The sequence below is a fragment of the Oncorhynchus clarkii genome, chromosome 2 (genome assembly GCF_045791955.1).
Source record: "Oncorhynchus clarkii lewisi isolate Uvic-CL-2024 chromosome 2, UVic_Ocla_1.0, whole genome shotgun sequence".
NCBI lineage: Eukaryota > Metazoa > Chordata > Actinopteri > Salmoniformes > Salmonidae > Oncorhynchus > Oncorhynchus clarkii.
In genome coordinates this window covers 37,135,106-37,153,189 of record NC_092148.1, presented here as the reverse complement: position 1 = coordinate 37,153,189, position 18,084 = coordinate 37,135,106, and the positions used below count along the sequence as shown (strand labels likewise).

The following is an 18,084-nucleotide window of genomic DNA, read 5'->3' as shown; positions in this document are numbered from 1 at the left end:
TAAACAATTCCCTTAGGTAAGGGAAAATTATCCCTTAAGGTAAACTCTTAAGGGAAACACTTTAGATGTTCTATACAACCAGGCCCTGATACACTTAATAGTTAATCAAAGAGATAGATTAGATGGCGTCATCTCAATCAAATATTACTAACCAAACAAACATGGTTAAGGAGGAGGGGATACTATAATAAAATGGTGTTGGGTCTGTAACGTATCACCCTCATGGAGAAAAGCACCCTAGCTAATTATAACACACAAAGTAAGAAAAACAAATAAATGCATAATTCTAGCATTGCCTACAATTATTAATAAGATACTAATGAGATAGACCTATATAAGCAATATAACAGTGGAGATGTACAAATTATGGCAATGGCATATATGATGATAAGCGGTTAAGAGGCAAGCCGTAATTTTGATTAAGACATGAGCGAGCTGAAACGGATGTAGCCTATATGCTGTCTATTTGTTCAGCATTTTTTTTTAATTTACAGAGCGACATAAACATGGGCCTTTCTTACAGTATTCTCCTTGTACATCAAGTCAGAACCGTATAATAAATAACGTGGGCACATAAGCGGACAATGAAATATTCAATCATTACATTTCTATAAAACAGGCTATAGGCCACATGTGCACTACCAAGTCCGAACAGTAGACTACATGCTACAATTCTGCCAAGCATGTACCTATTGTCCTCCTTTAGTTGGTTGTGAAGTTCGTCTCTATGCAGTGTGTAGTTGAGCCACAACGTTTGTTTTCCCCAGTGATCAGAGTTTTACAGCGTTGTCTACTGTATATGTGATGCACAATTCTCATGTTTTGAAACCCTTTCAGACAGATGTTTTAAATCCTTAAACCCAGACTTGGACCACACACCCTCTCAACTGAATAACAGGTGAAATGGTGATTGCTTTGAGATGCTTGCAGTTAGCCACTGCTTCCTTCCAAATCACTCATTGTTGAACTTGCGATTTCAGACTTGTTGTGTAATGTCCAATGGCCGATGAGCACCAATACATTTTATTTCTGATTTATCTTTATATGACAAGGATTGAAAAGGATTTGCCAGTAGATTGTCAACTTGATTCATGGTGACGACTGCTAGCTTGCTAGCTAAGATTTTGAAAGTATGAAAAATGTTGAAAGTATCAGTCCAATCAAAGGTACTGTAGATATAATGTAATGTCATTCTATCTGTGGCCAATGACCTTATGCCTTCTTGGATGGGCACTTGTAACCAAAGGGGCTAAAATGTTCGAGCTCTAACCTTAGACTTGGGGGTGACGTACTGCCCCATGAGTGATAGAAAACTTAGCCAATCATGACAGAAAACTGAGCCAATCAGGCTGAGCCAATCATTTTCTGCTGGCTTGCCCCACCACCACCAAGCACTGAGCTAGGCTGAAACACCTGCATTTTGGAGCTGCCTTGTTTTTTGCGACTTTATTAACTCAATGACATTTGCTTTACATTGTTTGCAATCTGATATGTGACGTGTATTAATGCCAAAATAACAAGCAAACCAGGAAAAAATGTATCCCCCAAAAAATGTACCTAAAAATGTGGGGCTCTGCCCCACCTGCCCTGAATGATGGGTCACCACTGAGCCTATGGAATATTGACTGGCATTGACATCAACAGAGTTTCATATGAAAAATGAAGTTGCAAATTACTCAATTTCAGATACCACCTTTTGTGTGTAACTCTATGCCTATGTAACAGTTGTTAAAGTACTATGTGAATTTCACCAGGTTCATATATCAATATGTTGTGTTGATTTGTTATGCATGCCTGCATCCTGGGAGAAGGGGAGTGTGTACTTACGTTTTGCCCGGCGTGCTCGTGCTCAAATCATTTTGATGCACTGAGAGAGGTAGGCACGCTTTTTCTGTCTTCAGAAAAGTTTGATTATTTTAAGTACAAAGTCATACACACAATGTTTTGTTCATGAATAATGATGTATATTTAGAGGTTACTCATAAGTGGATGGTATTGTTAAGATGCACTTGTAATTGTACTTTTTAGGATGATATCAACATTCTGAATTCAACATGTGGTTAATAGCTAGCTAAGGTATTAGCAGGCTATTGTATGTGTGAACGATGGCTAGCTCCTCGAATGATCCCAGTCCCTCCTATTGTGCATCTGTTGTAGAAAGAGGCGACGATTCTCAGAACAGATGTGCTCTACAAATGTTTTATTTCCTTTTGGATGCAGGTATGTGGTTTTATCAATGTAAAATATGTTATGTATAATAAGGAGAGAGTGTATTAATTTTTGTATTCCAAAAATCATTTTGATGCACTGAGAGAGTCCCTCCTATTGTGCATTTGTTGTAGAAAGAGGCGACGATTCTCAGAACAGATGTGCTCTACAAATGTTTTATTTCCTTTTGGATGCAGATGCAAGATGCAGAGAGTCAGTTCTGCTTGATTAAAACTACCTGATCTCCAAAGTCCACGTTTATGGTCTCTATCAACCACACACAACGCAGAGTTACAGCGGTGTAGTATAGCACCGGCTACATTGGTGCCTTCTAGACCCGGATTCATCGTTGATCGACGTCAGCTCAATCACCGCGGCGCTGCTGCTCTAGAGACTAATTATATCATTGAGGTACTCTTGCCGCCTTGTGGCAAAAATCGGAACTACAGTCTTTTTTTTTCTGACAACGATGTATTGAGAGCGCTGTTTATCGTTAACCAACATAGAAGTGTGTTCATCAACAGACATTTTAACGTAACTTTAGTGGCATGGCATCTTATAATGGTGATGAACCCAAATTCACTGCTGGGAGGGGGAGGTTTTTCTCATACTCTGATCAAACCCCTGTAAAGTGTGTAGGTGCAGGAGGTTCCCCCATGTTTTGCTCCACAAAAAAATTGGATGAAAGCCCTTCATCTAGTGTTAATCCAAATGCCCCTGTAGATGGTCTAGCTGAGCTGGTCACTCAGCTAGCCCGGGAAATAGGGAGCTCCATTAGGGAAGAACTACAGAGTGGCTTATACTTAAGAGTACTTATGAGCCACCAGTAAGTACAGAAAAGATAAGTGATCATCATTCAGAGTCAGTAGGATATGTAGATCTCAGTCAAATTAAGTTCATCATGCAATCAGACATAAAGGAACCTCCTACATATAGAGGAGATGGTACAGACAAATGCTCCATTCATGAATGGGAGGAGTTGATGAGAATATACTTGAGGAGGAAGGGATGTCTTGTTGGGGAACAATCAGATGAGTTGATTAGTCGATTATCTGGCAAAGCAAGAGACATGGTAAAGATAAATTTACGCAATGAGACAACAGTTGATCCTACAGAGAAGCCAGAGATTGTATTTGACATTCTGAAACAGAATTTCAGTGAATTGGCCTATTCGTGCATGCCCTTGGCTGATTTTTACAATACTAAACCTGTACCCGGAGAGGCTGTTATGGAGTACTGGGTTCGATTGAACAAGGCTGTAGATGTCGCTGACGAGGGCCTTAAGAGACAAGGTAAGAAGATTGACAGCTCCAACTCTGATGTCGTTAGGATGTTTGTAACATACTGCCCTGACCCCAAACTGGCAGCAGTATTCCAATACAAGTCTGCTGAGAAATGGACTGCGAGTGAAGTACAGGAGAGAATCTATGAACATGAACGCCGCAGGAAGGCCACCATGTGTCAATCTACCGCTGTATCCTCAAAGCAAGTAACAGTACATCCCCAGATAACTCCATGTGAAGGCGGGGTCAATGCTGGTACGTGCAGTGACACTTCTCTCACATCAAGCGCCAAACAAGATGGGCAGAGTGCAAGTATCGAGAGACTCATTCACCTGCTTGAACGTACCTTAGAGAAGAGCATACCACCCGTTATGGTTTCACAGACACAGGCCAAGGCACCATCTTTCCCCACCCAGCCCTTCAGGCGTAGGGAATGCAGGGTTTGTGGCTCAACAGATCACTCCACTGTGATGCACTGTAGACATGAGAACCTGTGCCTCCTGTGCTTTTCCCCAGATCATTGGAAGTCAAATTGTCCTAAACCGGGGGAACGCTATGCCAATCCCGGTGGTGAGAGACTCCCACCACAACAGCAGAGAAACTCACCACCACAGCAGCAACCGTTAAACTGACACACCCACAGGTGAAGGGGGGAAATGTGGGTGTTCAACTGTCTACCCCCAAGAAAGAATTTGATGATCTTGAGAAAACGTATGAGATTTTGTGCTCTGATGCGAAAGAAGGAGAGAAAATTGTTATGTAAGGTTCACAAGAAGTTGAGGCTTTTTCAGATTTGTTTTACACCTCTGTGTCTGTACATGGGAAAGTGCAGCTTAAGGGCATGCTTGACACTGGGTCTATGGCCTGTACATTAAGTGAACATGCGGAGCAGAGACTTTTGGAAGCAGGTGCCCTTCCTCAGCATTATCAGCCTCCCACAGAGTTAGTGTTAGTGGGGTGTGGGGGGAAGAAGACCTCAACAAAGTGTTTATATGATTTGGAGATGCAAATCTATGGGATTGATGTTAAAGTGCCCACTCTAGTTGTTCCTGGACAGTGTGATGATCTCATCCTGGGATCGAATGTCATTAAGCATCTATTGCATGAGATGAAAGGCACGGATGAATACTGGAAGCTCGTCAACAACATGGATGGCCAGACCCACTCACCAGAGGGTGAGCAGTTTCTGCAGATGATGACAAGTGTCACAAGATGGAAGGGACAGCAAGTCGATGGCAAGATTGGGACAGTGAAGCTCACTCAAGCTGTGACTCTTTCGCCCAAGACTGAACACTTAGTTTGGGGTAAACTTCCTAAAAATGTGGCATTGTCTCCAGGCAGCACTGTAATAGTCGAACCTACCAGGTCAAAGGTCATGCCCAGAAACATACTCGTGGGTAGAGTTATTACACCCATGTGGGGAGATGGCTGGGTCCCTTTAAAGGTAGTAAACTGTTCTGACAAACATCTCACCCTAAGACGTAACATGAAGTTGGCAGATGTGTCTACATGCTTGGCTGTTGAGGATGCAACAATATTTCAGGGCCTTCATGAGGTGAGGAAAACCCCAATGGAACAGAAGCAGGATGACAATGGCTGCCACAATCTGAAACAAAGACTGTCTGATCTAGGATTAGTAGACATTGACATTGATGGATGCCAGGTAGCTGACCAGTGGAAGGAAAAGCTTGTGAATACCATCACAAAATATGAAGACATCTTCTCAAGACATAATCTGGATTGCGGAGAAGCCAGGGGTTATGTTCACCGTATCCACCTGGTTGATGACAGACCCTTCCGGCTACCATACAGAAGAGTTCCGCCTGCTCATTACCTGAAGCTGAGGAAGGTATTGACAGATATGGAAGAAGTAGGTCTTATACGCAAGTCAGTTAGTGAGTATGCCTCCCCTTTAGTCATGGTATGGAAGAAAGACGGGAGTCTGAGGTTATGCACTGACTTCAGGTGGATGAATGCACGAACGGTGAAGGACGCTCATCCCCTTCCTCATCAAGCAGATTGCCTCGCAGCCCTTGGTGGCAGTGCATTTTTCAGCACCATGGACTTGACCTCAGGATTTTACAACATTCCAGTTCACGAAGAGGACAAGAAGTACACAGCCTTTACCACACCGATGGGACTTTATGAGTACAATCGCATGCCACAAGGTCTGTGTAACAGCCCGGCCTCTTTCATGAGAATGATGTTGAGTATATTTGGGGACCTAAACTTCTCAAATCTCCTTTGTTACTTAGATGACTTGTTGGTCTTTGCACCCACCGAGGAACAGGCTCTACAGCGACTTGAAGTTGTGTTTAGCCGTCTAAGAGCCAACAATCTCAAGCTAGCACCCAAAAAATGCCACTTTCTACGAAGAACAGTGAAATTCCTCGGACATATCATTAAAGAGGACGGTGTGTCAGTGGATCCTGAGAAGGTGGAGGCCATTGCCAAGATGAGCCAAGCTCAGCTGATGGAGGCAGATGGATGCACTCCCTCTGCTCGGAGGCTGAAATCCTTCTTGGGTATGGTATTATATTACCAGCACTTCATTCCTGACTGTTCTGCTATAGCCAGACCTTTGTTTGCACTCACTGGGGGTCAAAAGAGAAGAGGAAGAGATGGGAAGAAGGGCAACAGTGGGATTTTCCGGAAGCTGACGCTATCGGATTGGACTGAGGAGTGTGTCGTTGCATTCCAGAAGCTGAAGGATGCTCTTTTGAATTGTGTCATGCTAGCTCACCCTGATTTCGAGAGGCCGTTCATTCTCTTCACTGACGCTTCCTTGGATGGTCTTGGGGCTGTGCTTTGCCAAGTATCTGAAGGTGAAGATAAGGCAAGGCCCATAGCATTTGCGAGCAAGACACTGAGTAAGTCGCAGAGAAGGTACCCGGCACACAGACTTGAATTTCTAGCACTGAAATGGAGTGTGTGTGAGAAATTCAGTCACTGGCTTAAGGGGCACGAGTTCACTGTCTGGACAGATAGTAACCCGTTAACGTACATCATGACAAAACCCAAGCTGGACGCTTGCGAGCAAAGATGGGTTGCCAAGCTGGCACCGTACAACTTTGATTTGAAGCGTATCCCAGGCAGCAAGAATACAGTAGCAGATGCACTGAGCCGCGATCCCTTTGCAGTGACTGTCGCGCAGAGACTGATGAGGGAGTCCTACCTAAGCACTTCTGTCTGAGGCTGTTGGGACACTGAATGATGATGTCCAAGATGCCTTCCGTTGGGCTTCTTATCCCCAGGAGATAACCTCTTTGACCACTGCTGAAGTGAAGGCCATATGTCAGCTCCATATTGACTGGGAATGTTCAATGGAGATGCAAGCAATCCAGCTTGGTTCCAACACCCAACGGCTGCTTTCTCCTGGTATTGACACTTTGCCTGAACTCTCGCATGAGGAACTTCGAGATCTCCAGCTGCAAGACTCTGTGACTTCCAAGGTCATCCCTTTCGTCTTCAATAAGAAACGGCCCACCAGACGAGATCGATACAGTGTTTCTTCTAAAGTGTTGTTGCTGATGAAACAGTGGGATCACTTGATCCTAAGAGAGGGAGTTCTGTATTGTGTCATTAAGGAGAGTCACACAAACCGGAGAAGGTTCCAGTATGTCTTGCCAGAGGTGTTGAGACTCAAAGCGATGACTGGCATTCACGACCTTGCAGGACATCAAGGCCAAGCTAGAACTCTAGCTCTGGCCAGGCAGAGATTTTTCTGGCCTGCAATGGAGAGAGACATCAAGGAGTATGTGCGCTGCTGCCAGAGATGCGTTCTAGCAAAGACACCAGAGCCAGCGGCTAGAGCCCCGTTAGAGAGCATCAAAACTTGCTCTCCCATGGAGTTGGTGTGTTTGGATTTTTGGACAGCGGAAGACAGTAAGAAGAACTCAGTTGATGTTCTGGTGGTGACTGACCACTTCACTAAACTTGCCCATGCATGGCCATGCAGAAACCAGACAGCCAAGCAAGTAGCTCGTAAACTGTGGGATCATGTCTTCTGTGTCTACGGCTTTGCATCAAGGATCCATACTGATCAAGGCGCAAATTTTGAGAGTGAGCTAATAGCAGAACTGCTTAAGCTCTCCGGTGTCCAAAAGTCAAGAACCACAGCATATCACCCAATGGGGAATGGAGAAACTGAACGCTTCAACAGGACTTTAGGTAGCATGCTCAGGAGTCTGCCCTTGAAAACCAAAGAACATTGGCCTGAACAAATCCAGTCATTAACATTTGCCTACAATGCCACTGTTCACGAGACTACGGGCTATGCTCCATTCTTTCTCATGTTTGGTAGAGTCCCTCGGCTACCAGTGGATGTTATGTTCCGCAATGTTTTGGATGACTCCAATGTTGTGGATTGCAACAAGTATGTCGAGACTCTGATCACTGGGCTGAAGGAAGCTATGAGTGTTGCCCAAAGGCACACTGACAAGCAACAGAGACGACAAGGTCGGGAGTATGACAAGCGGGTTAAAGGCATCGGTTTGTCCATGGGGGATCGTGTCCTCATCGCCAACAAGGGTGAAAGGGGCCGCCGCAAGTTGGCTGACAAGTGGAACCCCGAGATTTTCACAGTGACTTCAGTCAATCCACAAACTCACACGTACATAATCCAAGATCGTTATGGCAGAGAGAAAGTGGTTCACAGGAATCTACTGCTGCAGGTGAATTTCCTGCCATTTGAAATTGATGATTCAGTACACTTCAATGACAGTGATGCTGCAGGGCCTTCAATCAATATAGATGCAGGAGAGGCCACCCACTCCGGCGATGGACTGGACAGGGAAGACATGGAGGACTCTGGGGAGGAAAGTGCATCCTGGCTGGCGGAGGATTCAAGCGATTACTCCGAACTCTGGACATCGGATGGAAAGTCAGAGCCAGAAGAACCTTGTTTTCTTGAGGAAAATGACCGGGGAAGCACCTCTGAGATTCTGGAGCTGATTCCTTCAAACTCACCTCTGATCAATGATCTAAGGCCAGAGCCACCGTTAGTTACTATGGCCCCTAGCCCAGTGGCAGGTCGCACAAGGGCGGGGAGGGTAGTTAAACCAGTAAAGAGACTAATAGAGTCAACCCACCAGAAGGTGTAAGTTTAACATGGTACAGAGATGATTTAGTACAGGATTTTTTTTAAAGGCTAAGAATGTAGATATAGTGTAAGAGGCACTATGCATCTAGGGGCAGTTGAAGGCCTGACCAACTTTCACTTGCCCTGAACCCTATGGGTAGCTTTGCGCTGAATTCAGAATTAAGCCTTGAGCTTGGTAGGTTATTTTGTTGTTTTACAAGGTTGGTGAAATTCAGGAGGGGTGAATGTAACAGTTGTTAAAGTACTATGTGAATTTCACCAGGTTCATATATCAATATGTTGTGTTGATTTGTTATGCATGCCTGCATCCTGGGAGAAGGGGAGTGTGTACTTATGTTTTGCCCGGCGTGCTCGTGCTCAAATCATTTTGATGCACTGAGAGAGGTAGGCACGCTTTTTCTGTCTTCAGAAAAGTTTGATTATTTTAAGTACAAAGTCATACACACAATGTTTTGTTCATGAATAATGATGTATATTTAGAGGTTACTCATAAGTGGATGGTATTGTTAAGATGCACTTGTAATTGTACTTTTTAGGATGATATCAACATTCTGAATTCAACATGTGGTTAATAGCTAGCTAAGGTTATTGTATGTGTGAACGATGGCTAGCTCCTCGAATGATCCCAGTCCCTCCTATTGTGCATCTGTTGTAGAAAGAGGCGACGATTCTCAGAACAGATGTGCTCTACAAATGTTTTATTTCCTTTTGGATGCAGGTATGTGGTTTTATCAATGTAAAATATGTTATGTATAATAAGGAGAGAGTGTATTAATTTTTGTATTCCAAAAATCATTTTGATGCACTGAGAGAGTCCCTCCTATTGTGCATCTGTTGTAGAAAGAGGCGACGATTCTCAGAACAGATGTGCTCTACAAATGTTTTATTTCCTTTTGGATGCAGATGCAAGATGCAGAGAGTCAGTTCTGCTTGATTAAAACTACCTGATCTCCAAAGTCCACGTTTATGGTCTCTATCAACCACACACAACGCAGAGTTACAGCGGTGTAGTATAGCACCGGCTACACCTAATGGTGCCCCCTTCCTTTGTCCTTCTCTCACAGGTGAGCAGTGTAGCTCAGTGAACGAGTCCAGTAGTCTTCTGGGGGGTTCGCCACGACGCCAGTGTGGGCGTAAGGGCTCACCCTACCACACCGGTCAGCTCCACCCTGCTGTGCGCGTGGCTGACCTTCTCCAGCACATCAACCAGATGAAAACTGCAGAGGGGTACGGCTTCAAACAGGAGTACGAGGTAGGAAGTATAGGCATAGTTGTGGCTGATGTGTGTTTGGTTGGTATAATGGTGTGTTGCTGGAAAATAATGGTGTGCGAAAATATAAGTTTGTAGTCTTGTCACCGTACACTATTTAGGTGTTTAAAATGTAGAATAAGTCATCATTTAAAAGTAAAAAATTGTAGACAGGAGATTATGCATTTAGTAGTCAGATTGTGTGAAGTTATCACTCACGTCCCAGTTGTTACAGATTGTAAAAATGCATGATCAGGGTTAAAAGACACTTCTTTGACCAAGTTCACTGTGAGACTATTAAAAAATCCTCATTGTCTGGAGCTCAAATAGCCCCTCTGTCAGAGTGGATGTCGCTGATGAAGCCCCAATCCCCAGGGGTTCTCCAGACCAGTCCATTTGTTCCCCAGCCCCACCCGACAATTGTCTCAGCATCGTGGCTTCCAACCCCTGGCTGACCTCCAGTACCACACTGAAAAAAGAAGAACCTCTGTACTCTGGTTGGAGGAGAATTCTCAACAGAGGTTTTTAGGCTTGTATAGGATACCACCAGGTTGAAAGTGTTATTAAGTGATGCACGGCACAACGAGGGAGTCATTTTGTTAAATCATCGCCTACAATTAAGGAGAGAAGCCTTGGAGGACTCTGTTCCAAACTTCTTTATGCATCAGGGAGTGCATGTCTCCCTCAGTTCCATTATCTTCCGAGGTCTCCCGAGTGGCGCAGACCCTGGTTTGATCTCGGGTTGTATCACAACCAGCCGTGATCAGGAGTGCCATAGGGCGTTGCACAATTGGCCCAGCATCGTCTGGGTTAGGGGAGGGTTTGGCCTGGGTAGGCCATCATTGTAAATAAGAATTTGTTCTTAACTGACTTGCCTAGTTAAATACAGGTCAAATAATTGGATATCTCTCGACATGCAGACTGTGGAACAAAGTCTGTACTTTACCATAGGTAGAGAGGGAAACGTTTTGTTTTGGGAGACAAGCAGAACTTAACCCACTTATTATTCCAGTACCTCTGTAAAGGCTGATTTCCATGGCTGTCTGGATGCGTCGGGCCACATTTTGGAGGGCACACAGCCATGAAACATTTCTCCCCGGTGGGATACTTCTCCATGATTAGGAAAAAGGAAAGTAGTCAAAACCGGTGGGCTGGTTGACACAGTAATATTGCACTGGGGGAGAAAAAACACAGCGATAATTTGTAAACACTGCAGCAAAATTATTCATGTAACGGCTCAGACTGTTCTTCACTGTGTCTCGTCTTTTCTTTCATTTGAGTTTTACTCTTAATTTTTTGTGTGATCCTCAGAACCAAATAACCCTCCCTCCCTCCCTGCACCCTCCACCCCGATCAATGGGCCTAACTCTCCAAGTCTGTATTGGGGAAAAGTGGGGGGGTTGGTGTAATCATAGGCAGAGTTTGGGTGGTTACTCTCTCTGTGGGGAGCAGCGGGGTTGTAATTCCCCTGCTCAGCATGCAGGCTTGGATTCACCCACAGTCCCCCCCTGGGGGCTGAACAACCACAGGGGTGTGTGTGGGGGGAAACGTGGCCCCACACTAGGAGACAGGAGTAGTTTGGTTGATGAGAGCATAAGACAGCTGGATCCTGCTGCTGGGGTTGCCCTGGAATCAGGACTGTCATAGGATGGCGATAGTGGGGCATGTTGATGAGAGGACAGGAGCGTGTTGGAACAGAGTTGTGCATGGGGCCATGACTAGGCAGGATGTATGGAATTCACTAGAGTGCTCTGTCTCTGTGTGAACATGAAGCTAAGGCTCTTCCACATGTTCTGCATGATCAGTTAATGTGAACGGGTAGCTACTTGTCATCTATGATGCTTTTGAACTCCCTTTCAGTTCGAATGGTCTTTGAATAGCACTACACCGTCATGATGTATGCATTGGCTCACTACTTGAAAGATATTGCTCCAATTATACCCATTAATTTTCTATTTCCCCCTTACGTCGCTCAAACACAACAGACAACTGCAGATATAATGGTTTAGAAGAGACTCATTGTAAATATGTTTGACTCGATAGGGGAAGGGTGGTATTGGTGATAGTATCATTAACATATACTTCCCTACCCCTCCACAGAGCTTCTTTGATGGCTGGGACTGCACCAAAAAGAAGGACAAAACTAAAGGGAGGAATGACACGTTGATGGGATATAAGTCATCATGGACATGCCAGCCCGCTTGGGACGAATGCACTGATCACCACCGTAAGCAATATTGTCAATCACAAATATGTGTTATATTCTTTTACATGAAAAAATTGATATGTAGGATCTTTTGGCCAGGTCTTACATGTAAAATATATATTTTTACCTCAGTGGAAGAACCTGAGGTAAAGATACAGTTGAAGTTGGAAGTTTACAAACACTTAGGTTGGAGTCATTAAAAATCATTTTTCAACCACTCCACAAATTTCTTGTTAACAAACTATAATTTTGGCAAGTCGGTCAGGACATCTACTTTGTGCATGACTTTTAAACTCAGTGCCTTTGCTTGACATCATGGGAAAATCAAAAGAAATGGATATATTTCAGACAAAAAATTGTAGACCTCCACAAGTCTGGTTCTGGTCTTGAGATGTTGCTTCAATATATCCATATAATTTTCCTCCCTAATGATGCCATCTATTTGGTGAAGTACACCAGTCCCTCCTGCAGCAAAGCACCCCAACAAGATGATGCTGCCACCCCCGTGCTTTACGGCTGGGATGGTGTTCATTGGCTTGCAAGCCTCCCCCTTTTCTCTAAACATAATGATGGTCATTATGGCCAAACAGTTCTATTTTTGTTTCGTCAGACCAGAGGACACTTTTTCTCCAAAAAGTATGATCTTTGTCCCCATGTGCAGTTGCAAACCGTGGTCTGGCTTTTATATGGCGGTTTTGGAGCAGGCAATGAGTGAGTCGAGATCGGTCGGTAGTTACTGGGCTGCTAGCTCGTCCTTCACTTCCTCCCATAATCCGTGCTGGAACGTGTCTAATAGCGATTCCGGGTTCCAGGCACTCTCAGCTGCCAATGTGCCGAAATCCACCGTATAGTCTTGTCGAAGCTGGAGTAAATTCCGGGCAGGCTCCTCTCCTGGACAATAGAGAATAAAAAAGCATCTTCCCCCTCCGCCACCAACTCCTCCAGACTGAAGCATACGGTTGACTTTTGTTCCCACACAGCCATAGCCCAGGCTAGAACCCTACTGGACATCAGTGTGATGAGTTGTTGAGCTGTTCGAGGGGAAGGAGGAGGGCTGCAGCTTGCAGCTTGAACACTGCGCGAGAAACGCCCGACAGGTTCCCGAGTCTCCAGCGAAGCATTCCGGGGGAGGCAAGCGGGGTTCTCGGGAACCAGGGTCGCCGGGGAGGCCACGCTGCTAACAGCCGGGTGACTGAGATGCTGGGAGGTTACTGCCGTGGTAGGCTGCCTGACATTCAACCTGCGGAATTGCTCCAGCAATGTGTTCAACTCACTGTCATGGTGTTCGGCCAATGTCTGGAACCCTTCCGTAAGACCATGAAGCAACTCCTCGTGCCTTCCAATGGTGGCTCTTTGGGAGGAGACAGCATTGGGGAGCTGGTCCGAGTCTGCTGGGTCCATCATGGACAGTTTTGTACTGTCAAGGCTCAGGAGAAGACCCAGATGCAGACAGTTTCAAAGTAACAAAGGTTTATTACAAAACATGGGGGGAAGGCAAACAACAGGTTAAGGGCAGGCAGAGGTCAGCAATCCAGAGCAGAGTTGAAAAGGTATAGAACGGCAGGCAGGCTCAGGGCCGGCAGAGGACAGTATTCAAAGGTTGTGTGACAAGGTACAGAACGGCAGGCAGGCAGGCTCAGGGTCAGGGCAGGCAGAATAGTCAAAACCAGGAGAACTAGAGAAAGGAGAAGAACTATGGTAGGCTAGATGAAACAAAGTGAACTGCAACAGACAAACAGAGAACACAGGTATAAATACACTGGAGATAATGGGGAAGATGGGTGACACTTGGAGGGGTGTGACAAAAATCCATAGATTAGGGCCTAATTTATTTATTTCAATTCACTGATTTCCTTAGTTTTGGTCGCATGTTGAAATGAGCTGAATAAAATATGGCAAAACCTTTTTCCACACGCACAAAAAGCTTATTTCTCTCAAATGTTGTGCACAAATTTGTTTACATCCCTATTAGTGAGATGTAACATATCAAGAATCTGATTAAACAGCATGATCATTACACAGGTGCACCATGTGCTGGGAACAATAAAAGGCAACTCTAAATATGCAGTTTTGTCACACAACACAATGCCACAGATGTCTCAAGTTTTGAGGGAGCATGCAATTGGCATGCTGACTGCAGGAATATCCACCAAAACTGTTGCCAGAGAATTGAATGTTAATTTCTCTACTGTTAGCCGCCTCCAATGTCATTTTAGAGAATTTGGCAGTAGGTCCAACCGGCCTCTCAACCGCAGAGCATGTGTAACCACGCCAGCCCAGGTCCTCCACATCCTGCTTCTTCACTTGCGTGATTGTCTGAGACCAGCCACCCGGATGAAACTGGGTTTGCACCACCAACAACTTTCAGCACAAATGGTCAGAAATCTTCTCAGGGAAGCTCATCTGCGTGTTCTTCGTCCTCACCAGGGTATTGAACTGACTGCAGTTTGGCGTTGTAACCGACTTCAGTGGGCAAATGCTCACCTTTGATGGCCACTGGCACGCTGAAGAAGTGAGCTCTTCCCAGATGAATCCTGGTTTCAACTCTACCGGGAAGATGGCAGACAGCGTGTGCCTCATGGAGGTGGTGGGGTTAGGGTATGGGCATGCATAAACAGATGTCCTAACCGACTTGCCAAAATTATAGTTTGATAACAAGAAATCTGTGGAGTGGTTGAAAAACTAGTTTTAATGACTCCAACCTAAGGTTATGTAAACTTCTGACTTTGACTGTATGTTATAGTGTGAACCCTATATAAATAATTACATTGAATATGTATTGTACTTACCAGTAGTATAGTATGATTGCTATTCATGTGTGCATGGTTATTATTGGCATTGACCGTGACCTTTCCCCTTGGATGATGTCGTTACCCCGTCGGATCTGTACAATGCGACTCTATCACATGTTGAGTGGGCTGTATTGTTTGGCTGTGTTTGTACATGGCTGTACACATTTTATTTCTTAGGGTGAAAGTAATATTGAAATGCGTGTGGGACTACTACGTCTTTTTGGCGACGGGGATAAAACTTTATCAGCATGTACAGGGTGATGTGCTAGCTAGCTAAGAAACAGTGGAAACAGCTAGCTAGCTAGCTCAATGAGCGACAGAGAGCAGCTGCCACTGGAGGGAAACATCGATGGTGACAATCAGTAGCAAGTGAAAATAGCTAATGAGGGCCAAGGACAAGTTGGCATTATAATGGCAATGTTTGGGACTATCACTAAGTTTATGGAAGAGAACGAGGTCTGAACAGAATATGTGGAAAGGTTGGGACACTTTTTCTTGGCAAATAGAATTACAGATGAGGCTTGAGTGTGTGTGGGGCTAAAAGCTAATGAGGAATTTGGCTACACAACGGAGACCGGGAGAAATTTTCCGAAAACTGCCATTTTTCGGTCAGTCTGTTGCTAACTTTGTTGCTGAATTATGTGAACTCTCTGAACATTGTGAGTTTGGGGCTATGTTAGAGGACATGCTCCGTGACAGATTAGTCTGTGGCATTAATGATGACAGCATACAGCACTGTTTGCTGGTGGAAGCCACACTGACTTTCAAGAGATCATTGGAACTGTCTCAAGGGATGGGGATGGTGGTGGCTTGTAAATGCTATAAATATTCAAAAGGCCGAAAGTGGAAGTTGTGCAGTGCATCAGGTGACAAAAGAGGAGTCAGGAAAAAGGGGAAAAGCAGTGGAATGTTTCAGATGTGGGTGAACACATTATGCAAACAACTGTAAGTTCAAGGACACTGTCTGTCACAATTGCAACAAAAAGGGACATTTAGTAAAAAAATGCAGAGGTCCTAGGAGCAAGCCAGAGGGTGGGCAGACTGGGTAGGGCAAGTTCACAGCTAAGAAGCTGCAGTCAGTAGCTCACCACCTAGAGAGCACAGAGGAGGAGGACAAGCATTGTTCCTACAACATATTTAATGTGAGTGAGCCACGCGCAGAGCCTATCTATGCTACAGTGGAGGAAGATGGAAAGCAGATAAGAATGGAGGTTGACATGGGGGCCTCTGCCTCTGTTATCAGTGAGGAGACCTACAAACAAATATGGGACTCAAAACAAGCTTTAGCCCTCACACCGGCAGGGATCAGACTGTGTACGTACACCAGTGTGACGATGCCATTGCTTGGGGCTCTGGAGGTGGACATTGCATACAACAGCCAGGAAGCGAGACCACAGCACCTGGTGGTGAAAGGGAATGGGCCTAGTTTACTAGGGTGTGACTGGCTCACCAAAATACAACTGAACTGGGGTGAGATAAAACACACACGAGAGACTGAGGATGTCATTCAAAAGTACCCTGAGATTTTCAAAGATGAACTGGGCACACTGCAGGGCACTGCAGTTAAGCTGTTCGTAGATCCTCAGGCCAAGCCTAACTTTTCCAAGCCTTACGCCATGAAAAAGAAAGTTGAGGATGAGTTGGAGCGGCTGCAGGAAACAAACATCATTACTCCCATTCAGTTCTCCCGCTGGGCAGCTCCAATCATTCCCATTCTGAAAAATGACGGCACGTTGCATATATGTGGGGACTACAAACCACCATCAACAGGGCCTCTAGGCTGGATGCTTTCCCGCTGCCGCGGGTGGAGGACCAGTTCGCAATGCTTGCAAGAGAGAAGACGTTCTCAAAGCTTGACATGAGTCGAGCCTACCAACAACTCCTCCTGGATGAGGTCTTAAAAGAGCATGTCACAGTCAACACGCTCAAAGGCTTGTTCAGGTACAACCGCTTGGTTTTCAGAGTGGCGTCCAGTCCAGCCATTGTCCAGAGGACAATGGACAGTCTACTGCAGGGGATCTGTCATGTAGCAGTGTACCTGGACGACATCCTGGTTACAGGGGCACCTCCACCATCTGGACCAGATGTTAAAGAGATTCTCAGAGACAGGCCTACGCCTGAAGCGTAGCAAGTCCACATTCCAAGTGACATACCTAGGTCATATGATCAGAGTGTCTGTATCCTGTGGAGGACATAGTCAGGGCAATCAAGGATGCTCCAAAACCCAAGAACGTGTCTGAGCTCAGGTTGTTCCTGGGCATGGTGAACTACTGTGGTATGTTCCTCCCTGTCAACAGTGTTGGCTCCACTTTATCAGCTGCTCCACAAAGACTGTAAATGGAATTGGGGACCAGCACAAGAGAAAGCTTTCATGGAAGTGAAATCACTACTAGAAGCTGCACAACTGCTGGTTCATTTTGACCAAGACAGAGATCATCTTGTCATGTAACACCTTGCCATATGGCATTGGGGCAGTACTCCACCATTAGATGGAGGACAGGTCAGAGAACCCATTGGATTTTCATCAGGCACACTGACGAGAACTGAGAAGGGTTATTCATAGTTAGACAAGGAAGGTCTGGCCATAGTACCTCTATGGTCATCATTTCACCATATGCACTGACCAAAAACCCCTGATTAGTCATTTTAGCGCATCAAGATGCATTCCTCCAATGGCTTCAGCAAGGGTACAGCGCTGTCAGCTTACGAGTACACTATCATGTACAGAGCGGGGAAGGATATTTCAAATGCAGACGCGGTCAGCCGTCTCCCATTACCAGACATGCCCGGCACAACTGTGGTGCCTCCAGAGACAATTTTCCTGATGTTGAGATTGTCAAACTCACCTGTGAATGCCAAACAGATCAAACAGCGGACAGACCGGGATCCTATCTTGGCACTATCCTGGCCCAAGTGAAAAGATTCCTTATTCAGGGTTGCCCTCCTGTCATAGAGGATGGTGGACTGAGACCTTATGCAAACACAAAACTGAGCTGGGCCCAGAGTGGTTGTTCCACCCCCTGGCCATTTGCAAGTCATGGATGAGGTCCATGAGGCTCACACAGGGTTCTACTGGATGAAAGGTTTAGCCAGCTCTTACATCTGGTGGTCTAACATGGATCAGGACGTAGAAAACAAAGTGAAATCATGTTCTGAGTTCCAGATCAACCAGAAGATGGCGCAACCCGCAACCCAAAAATCTGTAGGAGTGGCCTGACCACCCAAGGTCCAGGCTACGCATAGAC

General features: G+C 45.3%; 1 protein-coding gene across 2 annotated transcripts in view; it reads left to right on the top strand.

Moving 5' to 3' along the window:
* LOC139367656 (receptor-type tyrosine-protein phosphatase U-like) overlaps positions 1–18,084 on the top strand; it is a 343,935-nt gene that overhangs the window by 272,375 nt on the left and 53,476 nt on the right. For both annotated transcript variants that reach the window (XM_071105929.1, XM_071105938.1), the window contains exons 16-17: positions 9,657–9,844; positions 11,942–12,068. In XM_071105929.1, coding sequence (XP_070962030.1) covers positions 9,657–9,844; positions 11,942–12,068 — 315 coding nt within the window. The remainder of the gene's footprint in view (positions 1–9,656; positions 9,845–11,941; positions 12,069–18,084) is intronic.